This window comes from Sapajus apella, unplaced genomic scaffold, assembly GCF_009761245.1.
Source record: "Sapajus apella isolate SASKATOON/1434 unplaced genomic scaffold, GSC_monkey_1.0 scaffold21, whole genome shotgun sequence".
NCBI classification, from domain to species: domain Eukaryota; kingdom Metazoa; phylum Chordata; class Mammalia; order Primates; family Cebidae; genus Sapajus; species Sapajus apella.
In genome coordinates this window covers 6,047,582-6,069,372 of record NW_022436961.1, presented here as the reverse complement: position 1 = coordinate 6,069,372, position 21,791 = coordinate 6,047,582, and the positions used below count along the sequence as shown (strand labels likewise).

The 21,791-nt window shown below is 44.6% G+C and overlaps 1 protein-coding gene and 1 long non-coding RNA gene across 4 annotated transcripts; one reads left to right on the top strand and one right to left on the bottom strand.

Annotated features, from left to right (window-relative positions):
* Positions 1 to 1,859: 1,859 nt before the first annotated feature.
* On the top strand, positions 1,860 to 18,541 carry PLPBP (pyridoxal phosphate binding protein). Of its 3 annotated transcripts, none has more exons than XM_032288243.1 (8): positions 1,860 to 2,658; positions 5,589 to 5,696; positions 5,775 to 5,810; positions 6,319 to 6,394; positions 12,954 to 13,088; positions 15,628 to 15,770; positions 16,203 to 16,301; positions 17,614 to 18,541. In XM_032288243.1, the coding sequence occupies exons 1-8, from the start codon at positions 2,560 to 2,562 to the stop codon at positions 17,743 to 17,745; spliced, it is 828 nt and encodes a 275-aa protein (XP_032144134.1). In that variant the 5' UTR covers positions 1,860 to 2,559; the 3' UTR covers positions 17,746 to 18,541. The 3 variants fall into 3 exon arrangements, with proteins under 3 accessions (XP_032144134.1, XP_032144135.1, XP_032144136.1); XM_032288244.1 differs by lacking the exon at positions 1,860 to 2,658 and adding an exon at positions 2,694 to 2,836; XM_032288245.1 differs by lacking the exon at positions 1,860 to 2,658 and adding an exon at positions 3,478 to 3,711.
* LOC116558341 lies at positions 18,510 to 20,999 on the bottom strand. The gene is made up of 2 exons (XR_004271961.1): positions 20,968 to 20,999; positions 18,510 to 18,655 (listed from the first exon to the last, which is right to left on the bottom strand). It is a non-coding gene; the product is annotated as an uncharacterized LOC116558341 (long non-coding RNA).
* Positions 21,000 to 21,791: the final 792 nt, after the last annotated feature.

Below are 21,791 nucleotides of genomic sequence, written 5' to 3'. Positions count from 1 at the left end.
CTGTCTTACTCAGCCTGGTCTCTCCCAGGGTTCCTTTACATCAATATCCTTTCCTCAATAAATGTTCACTGAATGGATAAGGGGGTGGGATGACCTTGCCTCCTAATTCAAATAACAGAGGCCCAATCTAGTAAATGAAGCTATAACTACTTGTTGTCATAGTAACCTAACACCTGGATTATACATTCCCTAGATCTGTGAGGTATTTACAGGTTTAAAAATGTTTTCCAAATAGCGCATCATTTGAAGTATGTCATCTCACCCAATCCTTCCTCTACACGTCCTGTCACCGTGATCCCCTCTGTCCTTCCCATCACTCACTGCTCGCTGGCTCCTTCCTACCTGTGTCTCTACAGCAAGCATTTATTATGCTCACACCACAAAGGGCCATTCTGGTCATTTTAAATTTTTTATCACTTTGGTTGGAGTAGAAATGTATCAAATCCAGAGACATTTTATTTGAACACAAATCACTCCTAATGTCGGCAGGCCTAGTTTGCAAATAGTCCAGTTAATGTGTACTAGAGTAAATGACCAGAGACTTCCCAAAAAGAAGTCCCTTATTTTAAGAACCTAAGGTTCTGCCTAACGTGATTTTCCTAGAGCAGATGTGAAATTCCATCTCCGTTCCTGGGAGTCTGGGAAAAATTGTGAAAGGAGAGTGTAAGAATATTGCTCCCAGCCGGGCGCGGTGGCTCAAGCCTGTAATCCCAGCACTGTGGGAGGCCGAGGCGGGTGGATCACGAGGTCAAGAGATCGAGACCATCCTGGTCAACATGGTGAAACCCCGTCTCTACTAAAACTACAAAAAATTAGCTGGGCATGGTGGCGCGTGCCTGTAATCCCAGCGACTCAGGAGGCTGAGGCAGGAGAATTGCCTGAACCCGGGAGGCGGAGGTTGCGGTGAGCCGAGATCACGCCATTGCACTCCAGCCTGGGTAACAAGAGCGAAACTCCGTCTCAAAAAAAAAAAAAAAAAAAAAAGAATATTGCTCCCTCCAGAAAGTTCTAACAAGCCGTATCACCTCAAGACAACCTGGAGAACAAATATTAGATGTTTCTCTAATAGCATCCCACTTCATTAATTAATGTTTGAGAATCAACAGTAATTGCAGCCAAGAATGCTTTCCTTAACAAAACTGATCTCCTTCTCCTTGCCCATAGTCTCTACTATTTCACCCCTTATTTAGCATTCTGTGTTAATCCTTGCATGGTCTGGCTCCTCCAGAGGGAGACTCGAGAATCAAACTCCCGGCGTTGTGGCGCACGTCCGCCGTCCCGGCTACTGTGGAGGCGGAGGTGGAAGGATTGCTTGGGCCCAGGAGTCCAGGACTAGTCTGGGCAACATAGTGAGATCCCATCTTAGAAAAAGAATCCAACTGAATGTGCTGAGCTCCTACTAGAGCATCTAAAGCTGCCTGTGGGCCAGGCGTGGTGGCTCACACCTGTAGTCCCAGGTACTCAGGAGGCTGAGGCAGGAGAATCGCTTGAACCCAGGAGATGGAGGTTGCAGTGAGCCGATATCGGGCCACTGCACTCCAGCCTGGGTGACAGAGGGAGACTCTCTCTCAATAATAATAATAGCAATAATCATGCTATGTAATAATCATAGTAATAATTATATAATTATGGTATATATTATAATGTATCCTATGATAATAATTATGCTATGTACTAATCAGAGTAATAATAACAGTAATAATCATGCTGCCTGTGCCCCCGATAAGGCAGCACTGGCCGCAGGTGGCCGCTAACCCCTTGAAATATAGATGGCCAGACCTGCGGCACATGCAAGACAACACTACACCGGGTTTCAGAAACACGTACGATTTTCAAAAGAATTAAAATACCGCATTTAGTTTTTCTATTGATTGCATGTTGAAATCTTACTTTGGATATATTGGGTTAAATAAAGTTTATCATTAAAATGTTTAAACTTATGTGCCTATAAGAAACTTCCAAAATTACACAGGTGGTTGCGCTATATTTCTCTTGGACAGCACTGGTCTGGAGGACGACAAAAATCAAGATACGTTTGAATCACGCCATGTCTTTAGGGAAAAGAAGAGTTTCCTTTCCTATTGCTTACGGGCTCCTCGCAAGAATCATCTGAAAGAGAAAAGCCCTGGCTCCCGCCCCAGTCACTTCTAATCCTGGTTCCCCGCGCCAAGAAAGCCAGGAACGGGCAAGCCTGGCAAGGCATTGAAAGGGAACGGGACCCCCCGAGTACAGGATGCGTTTTTGCCCCACAAAAGTCCCTTGAGGGTGGGGGACCGCAGCTGCTGAGGCTCAGGAAAGAGGGGAGCACACGGGATGAGGCCCTCAGAGTCAGGCACGCAGGACCTCGACCCCAGGCTCCTCATTTCCAGGTTCGCGAGTGACCTCCCCAAGATGGCCGTCGCCGGGGGGGCGGTTCTCCGCGCTACACGGGTGTTGATTGGGTGAGACGACTCGATAGTGAGCAATGATTGGTTCACAAGGAGCGAGCTGGGCGGAACCGGAAGATGGTCTGAACCTGGGGTTGCCGGGGTCTTGAGGCTAGGCGTCGGTCTCTGGGGGATGTGGAGAGTCGGCAGCATGTCGGCAGAGCTGGGAGTCGGGTGCGCACTGCGGGCGGTGAACGAGCGCGTGCAGCAGGCGGTGGCGCGGCGGCCGCGGGTGAGGAAGGAGGCTGCGTGGGGACAGTGGGAGGACGCCCTGAGGAGAGGGACACCTGCGTGGGAATGGGTCGTCACGGTGACGCAGAGGGGTCTCCCGAAGAGGCGGGATCCGTCGGCCGCCGAGGGCCACCAAAAAGCTAGCGAAGGGTTTCCCCACCTTCCTTGCCCTGAGTCTGGTAGGTTTCTGGAGATTGGCTTCGTTGGAGCAGAGGGTACCGCTACCTCGGGAAAATGACTTCGTGTCCAGGCATCGTGGCCACTTGTGAACCGCGTCGAACCGCGTCGTTTCGGGGTCGACAGCCTTGGCGGACGTGAGGGGGGCCAGGCCTGTGCCTACGGACAGTAAGGGGGACGGGGGTACAAGAGCACCCCACGGAGGCCAGACCCGCCCGAAATCGCGAGTGTGGCAGTGTCTCACCTGCCAAGTGCCCTGGAAATGCCAGTGCCACCCAAAGGCTGAGATGAGGGTGGACTGGCCGGACTTCACTGGCACCACAGCGGCACTTGTTTGTGGGTGCGGGAGGGAGCAGTCCAATCCCAAGCCGGTTAAGGGGAGATTTCGTCTTTCGTGTATATATTTTTTACCTCCTCTTGGACTTATGATTAGACCAGGAATCAAAATCTGCCCACCTCAGTGCAAGTTTAAGCTGAATGGTGTGGAATGAGATGGACCTAAACATAGAGGTCACGGGTTTCTATGATCGAGCATTTATGCTGGCTGAAGAGTAGCTCAGATTGCAGATGCCCACCATGCCTGACTAATTTTTTGCATTTTTAGTAGAGACAGGGGTTTCACCATGTTGGCCAGGCTGTATTATAGTCTTTCCTTGACTGACTATTCTTTAGACATTACCTTGAACAAGTCAGACCCGCAGTATTTCCCTCCCTGTACAAGCAATGCAGTAATCTCTGAAAGCTCTGAGCTCCTTTCTGATGTTAATATTCTGTGATTCTTGGTGATTCTCCAAGAAAAATCTAGGACTTCCCCTAACAAACATCACCCTGGAGGTTCTCTCAGGGAAACGCTCAGGCACATGGGCTGCCTGTTCGGGTGACTCTGAAAAACATCAATTATCAGCATAATCCCAGTAGTCACGACTTGGACTCAAAAGAGGCTGGTTATGCATCCCTGTGGAAGGAAGGAAGAGGGGGCATTTTTCTAATTGACTGACTCCTTCATGTCCTTGAAAACACTGTGATTCTGTGAAAACTCCAGGGGGTGATAGATACAGGAAGACTGAATCATGCAAGGATAAATGAATCTCTTCTCTTACTGTTTCTGTGTGGATTGGGTCAGCAGAATGCATAGAACCCCTGCTCTTTGTGTAGTGGTCGTGCGAGGATGTCAGATAAGTCTAATCCTGAGTCCAGAGTAATTTTGTGTTGCAGTCTTAGTTCTGCCATTAGTTCTTTTCTTTTCTTTTCTTTTCTTTTTTGAGATGGAGTCTCACTCTGTCACCCGGGCTGGAGTGCAATGATGTGATCTTGGCTCACTGCAACCTCTACCTCCCAGGTTCAAGTGATTCTCCTGCCTCAGCCTCCCGAGTAGCTCAGATTGCAGATGCCCACCACCATGCCTGGCTAATTTTTTGTATTTTTAGTGGTGACAGGTTTCACAATGTTGGCCATGCTGGTCTCAAACTTCTAACCTCAGGTGATTTACCCACCTCGGCCTCCCAAAGTGCTGAGATTACAGGGGTGAGCCACTGTACCTGGCCGTGCCACTGGTTCTTAATTCACAGATTGAACAATCAATTACTTAGTTACCTAAGCAGGCCATTTGTAGGGTAAATGGGGCAGTGTTATTATGGTGTAATGATACACTAGGACCAGGATGAGTTACCAAAACTGCTAACATTAGGGTTTCAGAAGCCAGAAGTGACTTCTCTTTTGCTTAAAGAGTACAGCCTTCGACCAGGCGCGGTGGCTCACGCTTGTAATCCCAGCACTTTGGGAGGCCGAGGCGGGTGGATCACGAGGTCAAGAGATCGAGACCATCCTGGTCAACATGGTGAAACCCCGTCTCTACTGAAAACTACAAAACATTAGCTGGGCATGGTGGTGCGTGCCTGTAATCCCAGCTACTCAGGAGGCTGAGGCAGGAGAATTGCTTGAACCCAGGAGGCGGAGGTTGCGGTGAGCCGAGATCGCGCCATTGCACTCCAGCCTGGGTAACAAGAGCGAAACTCCGTCTCAAAAAAAAAAAAAAGAGTACAGCCTTCTATTAATGAAGTGATTCTTAAGTCTCCAACATTGGTATGTCTGAGAGTCATCTGGAGAGATTGTTGAAAAGTAAATTATTGGCTGGACGCAGTGGCTCACACCTGTAATCCCAGCACTTTGGGAGGCCAAGGCAGGTAGATCACGAGGTCAGGCGTTCAAGACCAGCCTGACCAACATGGAGAAACCCCGTCTCTACTAAAAATACAAAATTAGCTGGGCAAGGTGGCGCATGCCTATAATCCCAGCTACTTGGAAGGCTGAGGCAGGAGAATCGCTTGAATCTGGGAGGCAGAGGTTGCAGTGAGCCAAGATCACGCCATTGCACTCCAGCCTGGGCAACAAGAGTAAAACTCGATCTCAAAAAAAAAAAAAAAAAAAAGAAAAAGAAATTCTCACCCAGGTGATGCTGATACAGTTGGTCCAAGAGCACACAAGGAAATACTGCTTTAACTGGCCCAGCTCTCCTGAGAGAGAAATTTCTTCTGCTAAATACTGACATCGCTAACATATTAGATTGAGAGGCCATGCACCTAAAAAACATTTGATCACCACTATTTGATATTGATCTACCTACAGTGTTGAAAAAATGGATCTTACCTAATGCCAATTTGAGATCAATGCCTGTCTATACAGGATCTATCCTATAGGATTCGTTGGGATAATATTCCCAAACATGCACTCATATGTTTCCTTCCCTCTTGGCAGGATCTCCCAGCCATCCAGCCCCGGCTAGTGGCTGTCAGCAAAACCAAACCTGTAGACATGGTGATCGAGGCCTATGGTCATGGGCAGCGCACTTTCGGCGAGAACTATGTAAGAGCCCTTTCCTGAAGTGCCTTTGGAAGCATCGTGATTGCCAGGCTTCTGACTTGTTCTGTTTTTACCTTTTAGGTTCAGGAACTGCTAGAAAAAGCATCAAATCCTAAAGTAAGTAGATAGCTGAATTCTTTAATTTATATCTAAATCGTGGCTCTTTAGTTGAAAATTAGACCCGTCTTGGTGGCTGAGCTGTAGAGCAGCTTCAGGATGGTTGACTTTAGATTGGGGTGGGGACAGAAATCTCAACTTTCACCTTGAGTGCCAAATAATTATCAGCTAGATTTTTCTCTTTGTTCAGATTATCGTTTTCTCCTTGGTAGCTGTTTGGAAATGGTGGTTTCCGGAACTTGCTGTAATTTTGGATCTTTTCAAGATTTGAAAGCTTATCAGTTCATCCCTGACTGCCGATATCTGAAAGATGAAGGAAGTTGATGGGAACAATGAAGGGAAACAGAACAAAAGCCTTAGACTCTTCTCTATCCTGAAGATTGTGGTAGTTTATTACATTTAAGGATCAGAGAGTGGACGGGAAAGGTGACAGGGAGTGCGCAAGGTGTTGGAGGAAGCAAGGCACCTGTAAAAATCTAAGTTACACATGGTTACCTTTTCTCTTCAGATTCTGTCTTTGTGTCCTGAGATCAAGTGGCACTTCATTGGCCACCTACAGAAACAAAATGTCAACAAATTGATGGGTAAGATAAAACTCTAAATATGAAGACAAAATTGCTCTGTTATTGTATTGCTTCTCCTACCGTCTCTGGAAGAGAGAGCAACTTTTAGACCATCCCTAGTTTCCCATATGTTTTTGGAATTTCTTTTGGAAAGTCTCAGTTCTTAATATAAGGAGAAAACATCATGCCAAGAACAGAATATATTCACAGTTGCCTGGCTTATATATACTTGGAAACCTGCCCTACCTCATGTTTATTATTATTTAGTTGTCTTTCAGAAAAATTATAAAGAATTGCAGCCCATAAATTTTTTTAACTAGCAAAAGAGACATTTCTGTTCTTTTTCCTTTAAATAAAAGGCTGCAGTAAATAAAATAGAGTACAGTAAAGTAACTATAGTAAAGTAAAATTAAGAATTGTAGAAACATAGGCCAGGCACGGTGGCTCATGCCTGTAATCCCAACACCTTGGGAGGTGAGGCAGATGGATCACTTGAGGTCAGGAGTTCGAGACCAGCCTGACCAACATGGTGAAACCTCAACTCTATTAAAAATGCAAAAATTAACCGGATGTGGTGGCGCGTGCCTGTAATCCCAGCTACTTAGGAGGCTGAGACAGGAGACTTGCTTGAACTCCAGAGGTGGAGGTTACAGTGAGCAAAGATCACACCACTGCACTCCAGACTAGGTGACAGAGCAAGACTCCGTCTCAAAAAAAAAAAAAAAAGATTTATAGTAAAATAAAATTAGGAAAGACATGGAGGCTGGGCCCAGTAGCGCATGCCTGTAATCCCAGCACTTTTGGAGGCCGAGGTGGGCGGATCACCTGAGATCAGGAGTTTGAGACCAGCCTGGCCAACATGGCAAAACACGTCTCTCCTAAAAATACAAAAATTAGCCAGGCATGGTGGTGTGCATGTGTAGTCCCAGCTACTTGGGGAGGATGAGGCAGAAGAATCACTTGAACCTGGAGGCAAAGGTTGCAGTAAGCTGAGATCGCGCCACTGCACTCCAGCCTGGGTGGCAAAGGAGACCCTGTCAAAAAATAACAATAATAATAATAATGAATTTAAAAAGAACAACTAGCAGATTTGAACACAGAAAAATTAAAGCTTTCTGCATGTCAAAGCAAAAGGAAGGCACAGAGTGGGAGAAAAATAATATTTTTGAAAAGGGAAGAAGTTAATGTTCAGAATACATAAACAGCTACAAATCTTTTTGTTTAATCTATAGGAAAAAAATAGGCAAAAACTGAGGCAGTTCACAAGGGGTAAAAATACAAAAGTCCAGTAATCAAATGAAAAACATTCATCCTCAAACAGAGAAATACAAAGTAACTTTCACAAATCAGGTTTGTAAAAACTCAAAAAGACTGCTTCTAAGATCCAGTGTTTTGAGGGAATGAGAAAATGCGTACTCCTTCATCTTACCAGGAGATTCTAAAACTGTACAGTCTTAGAAAAGCCTAAAGATTCCATCAAAAAACTATTGTAACTGAAAAACAAAGTCAGTAACATTGCGGGATACAAAATCAATATACAAAAATCAGTAGCATTTCTATATGCCAACAGAGAATGATCTGGAAAGTAATCAAGAAAGTAATCCCATTTACGATAGCTACAAATGAAATACCTAAGAATAAACGTAGCCAAAGAAGCAAAAGCTTTCTACAATGAAAACTATAAAACATTGATGCAAGAAATTGAAGAGAACATGAAAAATAGAAAGATATTCCATGTTCATGTATTGAAAAAATCAATTCATGAATTGATTTTTTTGATGTATTATAAAAATGTCCTTATTACTGAAAGCAATCTACAGATTCAGTGCCGTGTCTATCAGAATACCAATGACATTCTTCACAGAAACAGAAAAACATAATCCTGAAATTTATATGAAACCACAAAAGACCCACAATGGCCAAAGCCATCCTAAGCAAAAAGAACAAAACTGGAGGAATCACATTACCTGATACGATCAAATTATATTGCAGAGCTATAGTAACCAAAACAGTATGATACTGGCATAAAAACAGACACATAGACCAATGAAACAGAATAGAGAACCCAAAAATAAATTTGTACATCTACAGAGGACTTATTTTCAACAAAGGTGCCAAGAACATACACTGGGGAAAGGACAGTCTCTTCATTAAATGCCATTGAGAAAACTGGATATCCATATGCAAAAGAATAAAACTACACTCCTATCTCTCACCATATACAGAAATCAAATCAAAATGGATTAAAGACTTAAATCTAAATCTAAGACCTGAAACTACTAAAAGAAAATATTGGGGAAACTCTCCAAGACATTAGTCTGGACAAAGATTTTTTTTTTTTTTTTTTTTGAGACAAGGTCTCACTGTGTCACCCAGGCTGGAGTACAATGGCATGATCTCGGCTCACTACAACCCTACCTCCTGGGTTCAAACAATTCTCCTGCCTCAGCCTCTCAAGTAGCTGGGATTACAGGCGTGTGCCACCATACCCGGCTAAGTTTTGTGTTTTTAGTATAGAGATGGAGTTTTACCATGTTGGCCAGGCTGGTCTCAAATTCCTCATGTCAAGTGATCCGCCTACCTCGGCCTCCCAAGGTGCTGGGATTACAGGTATGAGCCACTGCACCCAGCCTTGTTGGAAATATGTAAAGGTGATGGGAAGAGGGAGGGGGAAGGAGCCAGCAGGCATAGAAGGGGCAGGAAAGCCTAACAGAACTGTGTTGTTTTGGTGCCATTTTCCCCTCTAGATAATCGATTATACTCATTCAACCTTATGGCTCAATTCATTTCCATAAAGGCTTCTTGAGGCCAGATGCAATAACTCACACCTGTAATCCCAACTCTTTGGGAGGTCAAGGTGGGAGGATCACTTGTAGTCAAATATATATATGTGCATTTTCTTCCTTTTTTTTTTTTACTTTTTAATTTATTTTTTGAGACAGAGTTTCGCTCAGTTGCCCAGGCTGGAGTGCAATGGCGTGATCTCTGCTCACTGCAACCTCCACCTCCGGGGCTCAAGGATTCTCCTGCCTCAGCCTTCCAAGTATCTGGGATTACAGGCACCTGCCCTCACGCCTGGCTAATTTTTTGTATTGTTAGTAGAGACAGGGTTTCACCTTGTTAGCCAGGGTGGTCTCCATCTCCTGACCTCGTGATCCACCTGCCTTGAACTCCCAAAGTTCTGGGATTATAGAGTGAGCCACCATGCACAGCCGTTTTTTTGTTTTTTTGAGACAGTCTTGCTCTGTCACCCAGGCTGGAGTGCAGTGGCCTGATCTTGGCTCACTGCAACCCCTGCCTCCTTGGTTCAAGGAATTCTCCTGCCTCAGCCTCCCAAGTAGATGGGATTACAGGCATGTGCCACTACGCCTGGCTAATACTTTTATATAATAGAGATGGAGTTTCACCATGTTAACCAAATTTCTGGCCTCAAGTGATTCGACCACCTCGGCCTCCCCAAGTGCTCGTGTTACAAGCATGAGCCACCATGCCCAGCCACACCCGGCTAATTTTTGTATTTTTTGGTAGAGACAGGGTTTTACTGTGTTGGACAGGCTGGTCTCAAACTCCTGGCCTCAAGTGATCTGCCCTCCTCGGCCCCCCAAAGCATGGGGATTACAGGTGTGAGCCACTGCACCCGCCCTGAACAAAGATATCTTGAGTAAATACTCCAAAAGCACAGACAACCAGAGCAAAAATGGACAGATGGGATCACATCGAGTTAAAAAGCTCTTGCAGGCTGGGCACAGTGGCTGATGTCTGTAATCCCAGCACTTTGGGAGGCTGAGGTGGGTGGATCCCTGAGGTTAGGAGTTCAAGAACAGCCTAGCCAACATGGCAAAACCCCATCTCTACTAATAATAAAAACATTAGCCAGGTGTAGTGGTAGGCGTCTGTAATCCCAGCTACTTGGGAGGCTGAGGCAGAAGAATCACTTGAACACAGGAGGCAGAAGTTGCAGTGAGCCAAGATTGCACCACTGCCCTCTAGACTGGGCGACAGAGTGAGAATCTGTCTCAAAAAAAAAAAAAAAGAAAGAAAAAGAAAGAAAGAAAACCAAAGCTCTTGCAGAGCAAAGGAAACAAGAAAGTGAAGAGACAACACAGAATGGGAGAAAATATTGGCAAAGGGCAAAGTACCCATCTGAAATACTTGTACATAGCACAAAGTTCTATATCCAAGCTCTGTTTTTGTAACAAAAAATAAGAAACAATCTAATGTGCATCAACAAAGGGAATAATTACATGAACTGTGATCATCTGTCCTGTGGAATGCTGCAGTGTTTTAAAAGTACCAGTGGATCTGTGATACTGATGTGGGAAAAAAAACTCCAAACTCTGCACTGCTTACTAGAAGTAAGCAACCTGTAGAATATTTAGTGTAATCCAATTTGTATTATTTTTAAAAACAGAAGAAAAGAAATTATACATTTGTGTGTATGTGTGCATGTGTATTTGGTTGGATAAAGATAGCTGAAACAGATCTGGAAGAATTAACATCCCTAATATAATAGTGATATCTTCTAGGATATCACTATTTAAATCCCAATTATCAGTAGAAATCTGAAATTGACTGTAGATCAAGTCTTTATCATTTCTTGATAATTAGCTATAATCTGCCCTAAAAACTGAAGTTAATGTTACTAGCATCTCCACCTAATAAATGGGGGTCAAGACAATGTTAATAGCTCTTGTAACTGCATAACAAATAACTGCTTGCTGCAGATTTCTCCTCCAGTTGTTAATTAGGGTGAGGGGCTTTGACTTTCTGCTGCATATGCTTCTACATTGCTTAATTTTCTTACATCAAGCATGTATACCTTGTGTCGTTTTTTCAAATTTATATTTTTTTCAGTAAAGTAACCTGAGATGAAATTCAGTATTAAGAATGTAAAGGCCAGGTGTGGTGGCTCACACCTGTAATCCCAGCACTTTGGGAGGCTGAGGTGGGCAGATCACCTGAGGTCAGGAGTTTGAGACCAGCCTGGCTAACATGCTGAAACCTCGCCTCTACCAAAAATACAAAAATTAGCTGAACGTGGTGGCGCATGCCTGTGATCCCAGCTGCCCGGGAGGCTGAGGCAGGAGAATCGCTTGAACTCAGGAGATGGAGGTTGCTGTGAGCCAAGATCGCGCCATTGCACTCCAGCCTGGTGACAAGAGTGAAACTCCATCTCAAAAAATAAAAAAAGAATGTGAAGTCACCTTTCTGCATCTTAGTATCCCCTTCTGTAAAATAGGGATAACAACAGTGCTTTGTGAACTGTGGTGAAGATTCAAAAGAAATATTACATAGGCCGGGTGCGGTGGCTCAAGCCTGTAATCCCAGCACTTTGGGAGGCCGAGGCGGGTGCATCACGAGGTCAAGAGATCAAGACCATCCTGGTCAACATGGTGAAACCCCGTCTCTACTAAAAATACAAAAAAAAAATTAGCTGGGCATGGTGGTGCATGCCTGTAATCCCAGCTACTCAGGAGGCTGAGGCAGGAGAATTGCCTGAACCCAGAAGGCGGAGGTTGCGGTGAGCTGAGATCACGCCATTGCACTCCAGCATAGGTAACATGAGTGAAACTCCGTCTCAAAAAAAAAAAAAAAAAAAAGAAATATTACATATAAAGTGATTCACGTACTACCTGGAGGATTTCTGTGTTCAGTTAAAGTAAGCTACTGGTGCAGGTTCTTTTGTCACCATTGTTGTAAACTAGCTCAAGCAAAGCTGGCGCTTCATTTCACATGCATCTTTGAAAAAGAAGATGACTTTATGATTGTGTCTCATTTAACTCTCAGTGTTGGGGTCATTGGGTTTTTTTTGGTTTTTGGTTTGTTGTTGTTGTTGTATTTGAGACAGAGTCTTGCTCTGTCACCCAGGCTGGAGTACAGTGGTGTGATCTTGGCTCACTGCAACCTCCACCTCCTGGGTTCAAGCAATTCTCCTTCCTCAGCCTCCCAAGCAGCTGGGACTACAGGTGTGCCCCACCATATCTGCTAATTTTTTTATTGTTAGTAGAGACAGTTTCTTCAGATTGGTCAGGCTTGTCTCGAACTCCTGAACTCAGGTGATCCACCCACCTCAGCCTCCCAAAGTGCTGGAATTAAAGTTTGAGTCACCATGCCCAGCCGGTGTTGGGGTTATTGTGATGTCCTTGTTGAATAAGAATATCCTCAGCCCAGAAAGTTGAAGAATGGGGTGATAGGCCAGGGAAGCATCTTGGCTTCCGCTGGTCATCCTTTCTTCATTGTCATCTGACCTGCTTCTCTCAGTTTGAACTGAGACACAGATCGAGCCTGTTATTAGGAATCTGTTCATTACCAGCTTCTTGAAGCATATTAATATATGTACTGCCTGATCGTGTATGTCAGCGTTTCCTTTATTTACCTTTGCTGATTAGCCAGGGATAGTCTGACATTTGAATTTGTATCTAGTAAAACTGTCACATTTGTCTTCTTAGAGGAACTGAGATTTAACTGTGTTTTTCTTTTCCTGGCATATTTTTTCCTCTACCAAGTCAGAGATTTGTTGCATGTTACTTGCTGCAATAGAGTGTATAAGGAATACTACCTTGCCTCTGTCTCATTACAGCTGTCCCCAATCTCTTCATGCTGGAAACAGTGGATTCTGTGAAGTTGGCAGACAAAGTGAACAGTTCCTGGCAGAAAAAAGGTTCTCCTGAAAGGTTAAAGGTTATGGTCCAGATTAACACCAGCGGAGAGGAAAGTAAGCGACTAGACCTGAATTGTAGATTATTCTTCCCTTAGGATGGTTGAAGCTCAGGGAGAATGGGTAGGCCCAAGTGTCTGATGGAGGAGGTTATGGAAACAAATCACAGGATCACAGGCCTCTAAGTAGGCTGTTTTTTTTATGAACTAGATAGCATAATGACATGCAAGCCAGTCTTTATATCATTATTTACTACATCATGGTTCATTATATCTTAATTTTAGGGGAAGAAGGATGGGGAGTGAAGAAGGGGATTGTGACTTCATTTTTTTTGTTGTTGACGTTGTTTTCTTTTTGAGATGGTGTCTCACTGTGTCACCTAGGCTAGAGTGCAGTGGTGGGATATCAGCTCACTGTAACTTCTGCCTCCCAGGTTCAAGTGATTCTCCTGCCTCAGCCTCCCAAGTAGCTAAGATTACAGGCACCCACCACCACACCTGGCTAATTTTTGTATTTTTAGTAGAGACAGAATTTTACCATATTGGCCAGGCTGGTCTTGAACTTCTGACCTCAGGTGTTCCACCTGCCTTGGCCTCCCAAAGTGCTGAGATTAAAGGCATGAGCCACTGTGCCTGGCCTGGGATTGTGACTTTCATCTGAAAAATCCCCAAAGGTCATCATCACTCCTGCAAGGAGTATTTTAAATTTGCATGTAATACTCTTATGTCTTAAAAAAAAAAAAATTACTAAATGTTACATTAGAGAGAATGGAATATAATTACTGTAAGTGGGCTGGGTGCGATGGCTCACACCTGTAATCCCAGCACTTTGGGAGGCCGAGGCAGGTGGAACACCTGAGGTCAGAAGTTCAAGACCAGCCTGGCCAACATGGTGAAACCTCATCTCTACTAAACTTACAAAAATTAGCCAGGCATGGTGTACCCATAGTCCCAGCTACTCAGGAGGCTGAAGCAGGAGGATCTCTTGAGTCCAGGAGGTGAAGGTTGCAGTGATCCGAGATCATGCCACTGCATTCCAGCCTGGGCAACAGAGCAAGACTCCATCTCAAAAAAAAAAAAAAAATTACCGTGAGTACCTGTCAATGAGTATCTTTATGGGGCTTGGATTAACAGCGTAACATAGTGTGAATAGAAGCATGGGCTTGAAATCAGACAGACCTTGGGTTTGAGCTTCACTACTTTCCAGCATTATAACTTTGGATAAGTTACCTAATCTCTCTGTACCTCAGTTTCCTTTTCTGGCAATGGTATCATGATAATGCTTGCTTCAGAGGGTGTGGTTAGGATTGAACGTGGTAATCCAGGCAACGCTGTTAGCACAGAACCCAACACATAATTGTTAGCTATTGGTTAAGAATAAATGTATGCAGTTCAGGCATTCGATTGCAACCATCAAAGCACCAGTATTCACCAAATCTTAGTACACAGGAGCGCAGTAGATTATCTGTTTTCTTTTCTCTCTCTCTCTCTCTTTTTTTTTTCTTTTCTTTTTTTTTTTTTTTTTTTTCCTCCAGTTCTCCTGAAGCAAAGAGGATCTGTTTTCTAGATAACAGTCTAGAGTCAGACTGCCTGGGTTTAAATCCCAATTATCAATAGAGATCTGAAATCGACTGTAGATCAAGTTTATATTTTCTTATTTCTTGATAATTAGCTATAATAAGCTCTGGTTAAAGACTGAAGTAAATGTTACTAGCATCTCTCCCTAATAAATGGGTGCAAGACAATATCAATAGCTCTTTTTTTCTTTTTTTTTTTTTTTTTTTTTTTTGAGACGGGGTTTCGCTCTTGTTACCCAGGCTGGAGTGCAATGGCGCGATCTCGGCTCACTGCAACCTCCGCCTGCTGGGTTCAGGCAATTCTCCTGCCTCAGCCTCCTGAGTAGCTGGGATTACAGGCACGCACCACCATGCCCAGCTAATTTTTTGTATTTTTAGTAGAGACGGGGTTTCACCATGTTGACCAGGATGGTCTCGATCTCTTGACCTCGTGATCCACCCGCCTCGGCCTCCCAAAGTGCTGGGATTACAGGCTTGAGCCACCGCGCCCAGCCATCAATAGCTCTTATAACTGTTTAACAAATACCTGGTTGCTGCAGATTTCTCCTCCAGTCGTTAATTAGAAAGTTCAATTAAACTTTACAAATATATCCAAAAATGTTTAACATGTACTTTATTTTAAATTTTTTGCAACTCTATTAAATTAATAAACTATAAAAATTGTTGACTTAGAAAAGTAATTCTCAGGTTCATCTGGCATTTTGGCCATGTGAATCTTCCTGGTATCCCCAAAAAGCAAGGTGTTTTCTTTTCCATGTCTCCTAGCTGTTCTCAGCTAAAATCCTGCGGTGGAGGAAGGACAATCTAATTGATAGCTCTTGCCTTGAGAAATTCAGAATCTGACCGGAGGCAGAGCAACATAGAAAATCCCAAGTATATAAAGTCATTCTTCAGAACTTGAGCCTCTTTCAAGAGTTTCTCTTGTTGGGGGTCACCTCCTCTGTCATAAGGAAGGGATGAAAATGGAACCTTCCTCTGGCCATTTACCCTTGTACCTGTCTTCCATTTCTTTCCGTGAAGGTAAACATGGCCTCCCACCTTCAGAAACCGTAGCCATCGTGGAGCACATAAACACCAAGTGTCCTAGCCTGGAGTTTGTGGGACTGATGACCATAGGAAGCGTTGGACACGATCTTAGTCAAGGACCAAATCCAGACTTCCAGGTACTGGGGGGCTGGGATTGCTCATGTGCTGAAGAGGCAGGGTGCTGGAGTGCTGCTGCAGAGCCGGCTGCAGTGGGGACTGCAGAGACATCAGACACTGCCTGCCGGGTGTTCTCTCCCGCTTCTGAACTCTTCTCAGAAGGAAAAGGGAAGAACAGGTTCCCCAGCCCCACAAACCTTTCTGAACTTAACTTGAAATTGGCTAAAACATAGTCTTTAGAGAATATGAGCTCTTTCTTCCTCTCCAGCGACTAATAGTTTTCTTAAAAGTGGGATAGTTTGCAAAAAACCCTTTCAGTAACTTCTGACAATTTCGACAGGCCTTGAAATCATGAGACATACATAACCATTGTCACAGAAGTTCAGATTCAGCCACTTCGGGGCATCATTAGAGAAGGCAGGAGTAAAACCGGTGTCATCTCTTTCTGTCAGCTGTTATTGTCCCTCCGGGAGGAGCTGTGTAAAAAGCTAAACATCCCTGCTGACCAGGTTGAGCTGAGCATGGGCATGTCCATGGATTTCCAGCACGCGGTGAGTGTCTGCCAGTGCCCTGCCTGCCTCGAGGGGCAGGGGTTGGGGGTCTGAGAGGCTGACGCAAGAGCAGATCTTTGCTGGAGAAACCTTGGAAATGCCTCGGGGTGGCCGTAGGGCACCCAGTCTCAGGGTTCTCAGCTACTCCAGCATCTTGCAGTCCCCACGCCCTTTCTTTTTTGAAATGTGTAGAAATTATAGCCTGACATCTGAATTTTAAAAAGAAATAAAATTCCATAAGTATAATCTAAAATAAATTAATTATAAATATAATTCCATAAATTATAAACATAATTCCATAAGTATAATCCAAAGGAAAAATAAGAATTTAAGCTATAATTTTTGGAAAGGCATTTTATTACATCAGTGCATGGGTGTGGCTATATAACAGCAAATCATAATGAAGCAGGCTGAGTCTTCATCTTTTACTTTTGGAGACAGAATCTCACTCTGTTACCCAGGCCAGAGTTCAGTGGCACAATCTCAACTCACTGCAACCTCCACCTCCCAGGTTCAAGTGATTCTTCTACCTCAGCCTCCCAAGTAGCTGGGATTTCAGGTGCCCACCACCACACCTGGCTAATTTTTAGTAGAAACGAGGTTTCACCATGTTGGCCAGGCTGCCCTCGATTCCTAATCTCAAATGATCCGCCACCTTGACCTCCCAAAGTGCTGGGATTGCAGGCGTGAGACGCTGCTCCTGGCCGAGGCTTCATCTTATGTGTAGGTTTTCCAACAATCTTACATGTATATCAACAGCTGTAAATATAAACTGATATAGGTGTGCTGGAGTGGCAATGCAAATACATGATTTTCTGGAATAGCAAATAACTTGATAAAGTTTCAAAAACCAAAATATAAACTTGCATTGCTGGAAAACTCTATTTATTAACACAGTGCAAAAATACATTGCATTTATAAGTCAAATGGAATTTGGTCAGATAATCATAAGGCTATTTTTTTCATCTACCTGACCATGGCACATTGGAAAGGTGGGTGGGCTGTAAGACAACTCTTTGCTGTTTGGCTGCTTTCCACACTGGACGTCTGACATCCTTGACCCCCACCTAGCTGAGTGCCAGCCACGCTCCCCAACCACTGGAAACCCAGAGAAACCCCTACTTGTTTTCTATATACACTCTCAGAGGTTGAACTGCCTCTCAGGAGAGCAACTGCCCTGGAGCCATCTTCGGCAGTGTTACTGTTCTTCATAGAAGGCTCCTGAGAGCCAGAATAGGAGCACAGCTTGGGCACTGGCTCCACTTCGTTATTTTAAACCTGGTCCTCGATGCCATCTCTTCTTTCCCAACAGATTGAAGTAGGATCTACGAATGTCCGAATAGGAAGCACCATTTTTGGAGGACGGGATTACTCAAAGAAAGCTACACCGGACAGGTGCGCAGCGGACGTTAAGGCCCCGGCGGAGGTGGCCCAGGAGCACTGAGCCAGGGAATACTGAGAACACTAACTATGCACCAACCTAGATTTTCAGTTTGATATTCCCTGTGTCTCAGCACAGTCCTGCTCTCCTGTGACCTGCGGAGAGCACTAATGATCACATGTGTTCATGGAAACCATCTGTGCTTAGTCCTTGACATAGGAAGCTCGCTTCAAGCAGCGGCTTTGGATTCAATTTAAGAAATTCAAACATTTCTGCAGAACAGATACCAAATCAATAGCCAGGAATCACTTTCAATATTGAATTCTGCGCAGGAGCAGGAACTGGTCCATGAATGCCTTTTCCAGGTTAAAATTTGGTCACTGATGCCTATAATAGTAGAAGTCAGAGGGATTCCACTCTTTCATCCCATTTTCATAGGAAATTCCTTATGGTTAACAACTCCCTGCAAACTCCTACTACATCGTCTAAATTTCTGTTCTGTGATAAGGTGATTTCTGCCCCCAGATTATTCCCTAGCCAGTAGATATGGGAAGATATTCTCGACTCTGGAATAGCAGTATAGGTAACTTCAGGAAATGGCTCGGGCCAATTCTCCAAACACAAATTGTTGCTGGCCAGGCATGGTGACTCATGCCTGTAATCTCAGCAGTTTAAGAGGCGGAGGCAGAAGGATCACCTGAGCCTAGGAGTTCAAGACCAGCCTGGGCAACATCAGGAGACCCTGTCTCTACAAAAAATTTAAAAATTAACGGGGCATGGTGGCTGAGGTGGAAGAATCACTTGAGCCCAGGAGTTTAAGGCTGCAGTGAGCTGTGATTGCACCACTGTATTCTAGCCTGGATGACAGAACCCGCCTCAAAAACAGAAGAAAAGAAAAATCTCCCAATAATCCATCAAGGCTTTGATCTCTTGGGGAGTTCTTCATAGATTCTGCCACATTTCTTAAAGCAACCTTTTGGGCCGGGCGCGGTGGCTCAAGCCTGTAATCCCAGCACTTTGGGAGGCCGAGACGGGCGGATCACAAGGTCAAGAGATCAAGACCATCCTGGTCAACATGGTGAAACCCCGTCTCTACTAAAGCTACAAAAAATTAGCTGGGCATGGTGGCGCGTGCCTGTAATCCCAGCTACTCAGGAGGCTGAGGCAGGAGAATTGCCTGAACCCAGGAGGCGGAGGTTGCGGTGAGCCGAGATCGCGCCATTGCACTCCAGCCTGGGTAACAAGAGCGAAACTCCATCTCAAAAAAAAAAAGGAAAAAAAAAAAAAAAAAAAATTAATTTGGTAATGAGAGCTTGTGTCACTGCCACTCTGTGGTATTCTTGAAATTAAGGGGTAACATAAGCAGGACTTAGGCATTTCTGACATCATCCTGAAGAGACTGGACTTCAAATTTTTCCTCTGGGACCTACAGTGATGAGAATTTAATGTTATCTCTACTATAATCCTCCTTAGGATGATTTTTGTAAATCAAAGACCAGTGAATCTTATTACTCCTAAGAAATGAAAGATTCCTTCAAAGCCTGCTCAGGCACATGGTTTCAACAAAGCCTGCCTTTGACGTTCCTTATCCTGAGGAGCACTTTCCAAGCAAGGTTACAGCTTCCCCACTGTACTACAAGCCAGAATTGTGCAACTCGTCTGGATCATTAATAAAGTAGCAAGATCTTCAGAAAGTCCCAAAACACCATTCTCCAATAGTCATGGCAGATGGCTTCAGGATGGCTTGTTTTTTATGTTCTAGACGGCTTTTTCTCTTACTTTGTCAAGCCTGTCTTTGATTTTACAAGTAACTTTCAAAACATGATGCTGCTGCTGAATGTACTTTTGTAAACTTAAACATTATGATTTCTGTACTGTTTCAATGAGAGCTACAGTGTGATATTTCAGAGTCTATTAAATAAAAATGTGAGTTTGAATTATACCATCTGTGCCAATTACAAAGCAATTAAAAGATTTATTTTTTATGATCTGGTGTAGTGAATGAATGTAACAGGAGGGGGCATTGGAATCGACAGGATGCAGCTGTGCCCATGCCTTGGCATCATGTCAGCCTGGCTTTGGAGGAGGGCTTCCCTAGAGTCACAGACGCAGCCAAAGCTACCCCATGGACAAGAGGGCTTCTGAACTTCTAAGAACAAGAAAAAGGACACTTCAGAAATTACAAAAATAGAGGTTACCCCTTGCTGCAAGGAACTTTTGAATTGCCTCTAGATGGCGACATTGGCTAACCTGAGGGCCAAGCACTGGCGCTCCACTGTCAGCAATTTACCCTGTAAGGGTTACTCAGCCTCATGGAGGCTAGAGGGGACATGACTTTCCCAAGCGATACAGGTGACTTGCAGAGCCTCAGGAGTTCAATACCAGCCAGCCTGGGCAACATGGTGAAATCCTGTCTCTACCAAAAATACCCCTCCAAAAAATTAGCCAGGCATGGTGGCGCATGCCTGTGGTCCCAGCTACTCCAGAGGCTGAGGTGAGAGGATCGCTTGAGCCTGGGAGGCAGCAGACACAGTGCACTGAGATCATACCACTGCACTCCAGCCTGGATGACAAGGTGAGACCCCGTCTCAAAACAAAACAAAAAAACCTGGCAAATAAGGAGGAAAGTCAGGGAAGGCTCAATTAGATCTAGATAAGGGAAGGACACCAAAGTGTGTCCAAAGTGTCCCCAGCAGAACGGGATCTTCTGCTGAGAGAAAATTGAGCCAGGTTGTGAGTTTGTCTTTTGTGACACATGATAGGCGGCAGGTTGGGTTTCTTCTAGATTTTCCATTTTGGATGGCTTGCTCTCTCGGATTGGGCCCACAATCCCAATTGAGACAGCCTCGCAGTCTCTGAGGATGCTGGGTCCTTGCCTGCCCTGAAGCCAGCCTCAGAAGGCTTGAGATGCCCCAAAGCCTCCCAATAGTCCATCAAGACTTTGATCTCTTAGGGAGCTCCTCACAGATTCTATCACAGTTCTTTTGTTGTTGCTGTTGTTGCCGACGCTGGAGTGCAGTGGCACCATCTCAGATCACCACAACCTCCGCCTTCCAGGTTCAAGCGATTCTCCTGCCTTAGCCTCCCGAGAAGCTGGGATTACAGGCATGCACCGCCACACTCAGCTAATTTTGCATTTTTAGTAGAGACAGAGTTTCTCCATGTTGGTCAGGCTGGTCTCGAGCTCCCTACCTCAGGTGATCCGCCTGCCTCGGCCTCTCAAAGTGCTGGGATTACAGGCATGAGCCACCATACCTAGCGGTCTATCACAGTTCTTAAAGCAACCTCTTAATACTCAAATTGTACCCCCCTTTTGTTCAGCATTGGTGGCATATGCAGCACTATTCTCTATATTCTCTTATTTCGCAGTCACAACAGCTGGTAGTCTAGCGTAGGCTGATAGGCAATGTGTCTTTGTGGACTGGGTACTGGAGCCCAGAGAAGGTTCTGTGTTCTCCTTGTCTAAGGTCAGGGTGAGTTGATGGCAGGGCAAGAAATAAACTCAGGACTTGACTTTCTGGCCCAGAATGTGGTCACTACTCCACACTGGTATCTGCTATCTCTACCTTTAATAATTGATAAGTGTGCCTGGTGCGGTGGTTCACACCTGTAATCCCAGAACTTCAGGAGGTGGAGGCAGGCAGATCATGAGGTCAGGAGTTCAAGACCAGCCTGTCCAACATGGTAAAACTGCATCTCTACTAAAAATACAAAAATTAGCTGGGCGTGGTGATGCACATTTGTAATCCTAGCTACTCTGGAGGCTGGAGAATTGCTTGAACCCAGGAGGCAGAGGTTGCAGTGAGCCGAGATAGAGCCACTGCACTCCAGTCTAGGTGACAGAGCAAGACTGCATCTCAAAAAAAAAAAAAAAATTGATAAGTAGCATATTCTTAGATGTGCAGCTTTCATTTAAATGAGCCTTATTACCATAAAATAAGTGTGTGTTTCTATTCCAGTGGAATAGTTGAGAATTGATGCATCTTAATATAGAACAAACTTTGAAACCACAGGCAGTGGGGGTGAGAAGGAAGGAGAGCGTGAAACTCAGCCATGAATGGGACTGGCCTCCCCTCTCGTCATCCCATCTCCCTCCCAAGCACATTCCT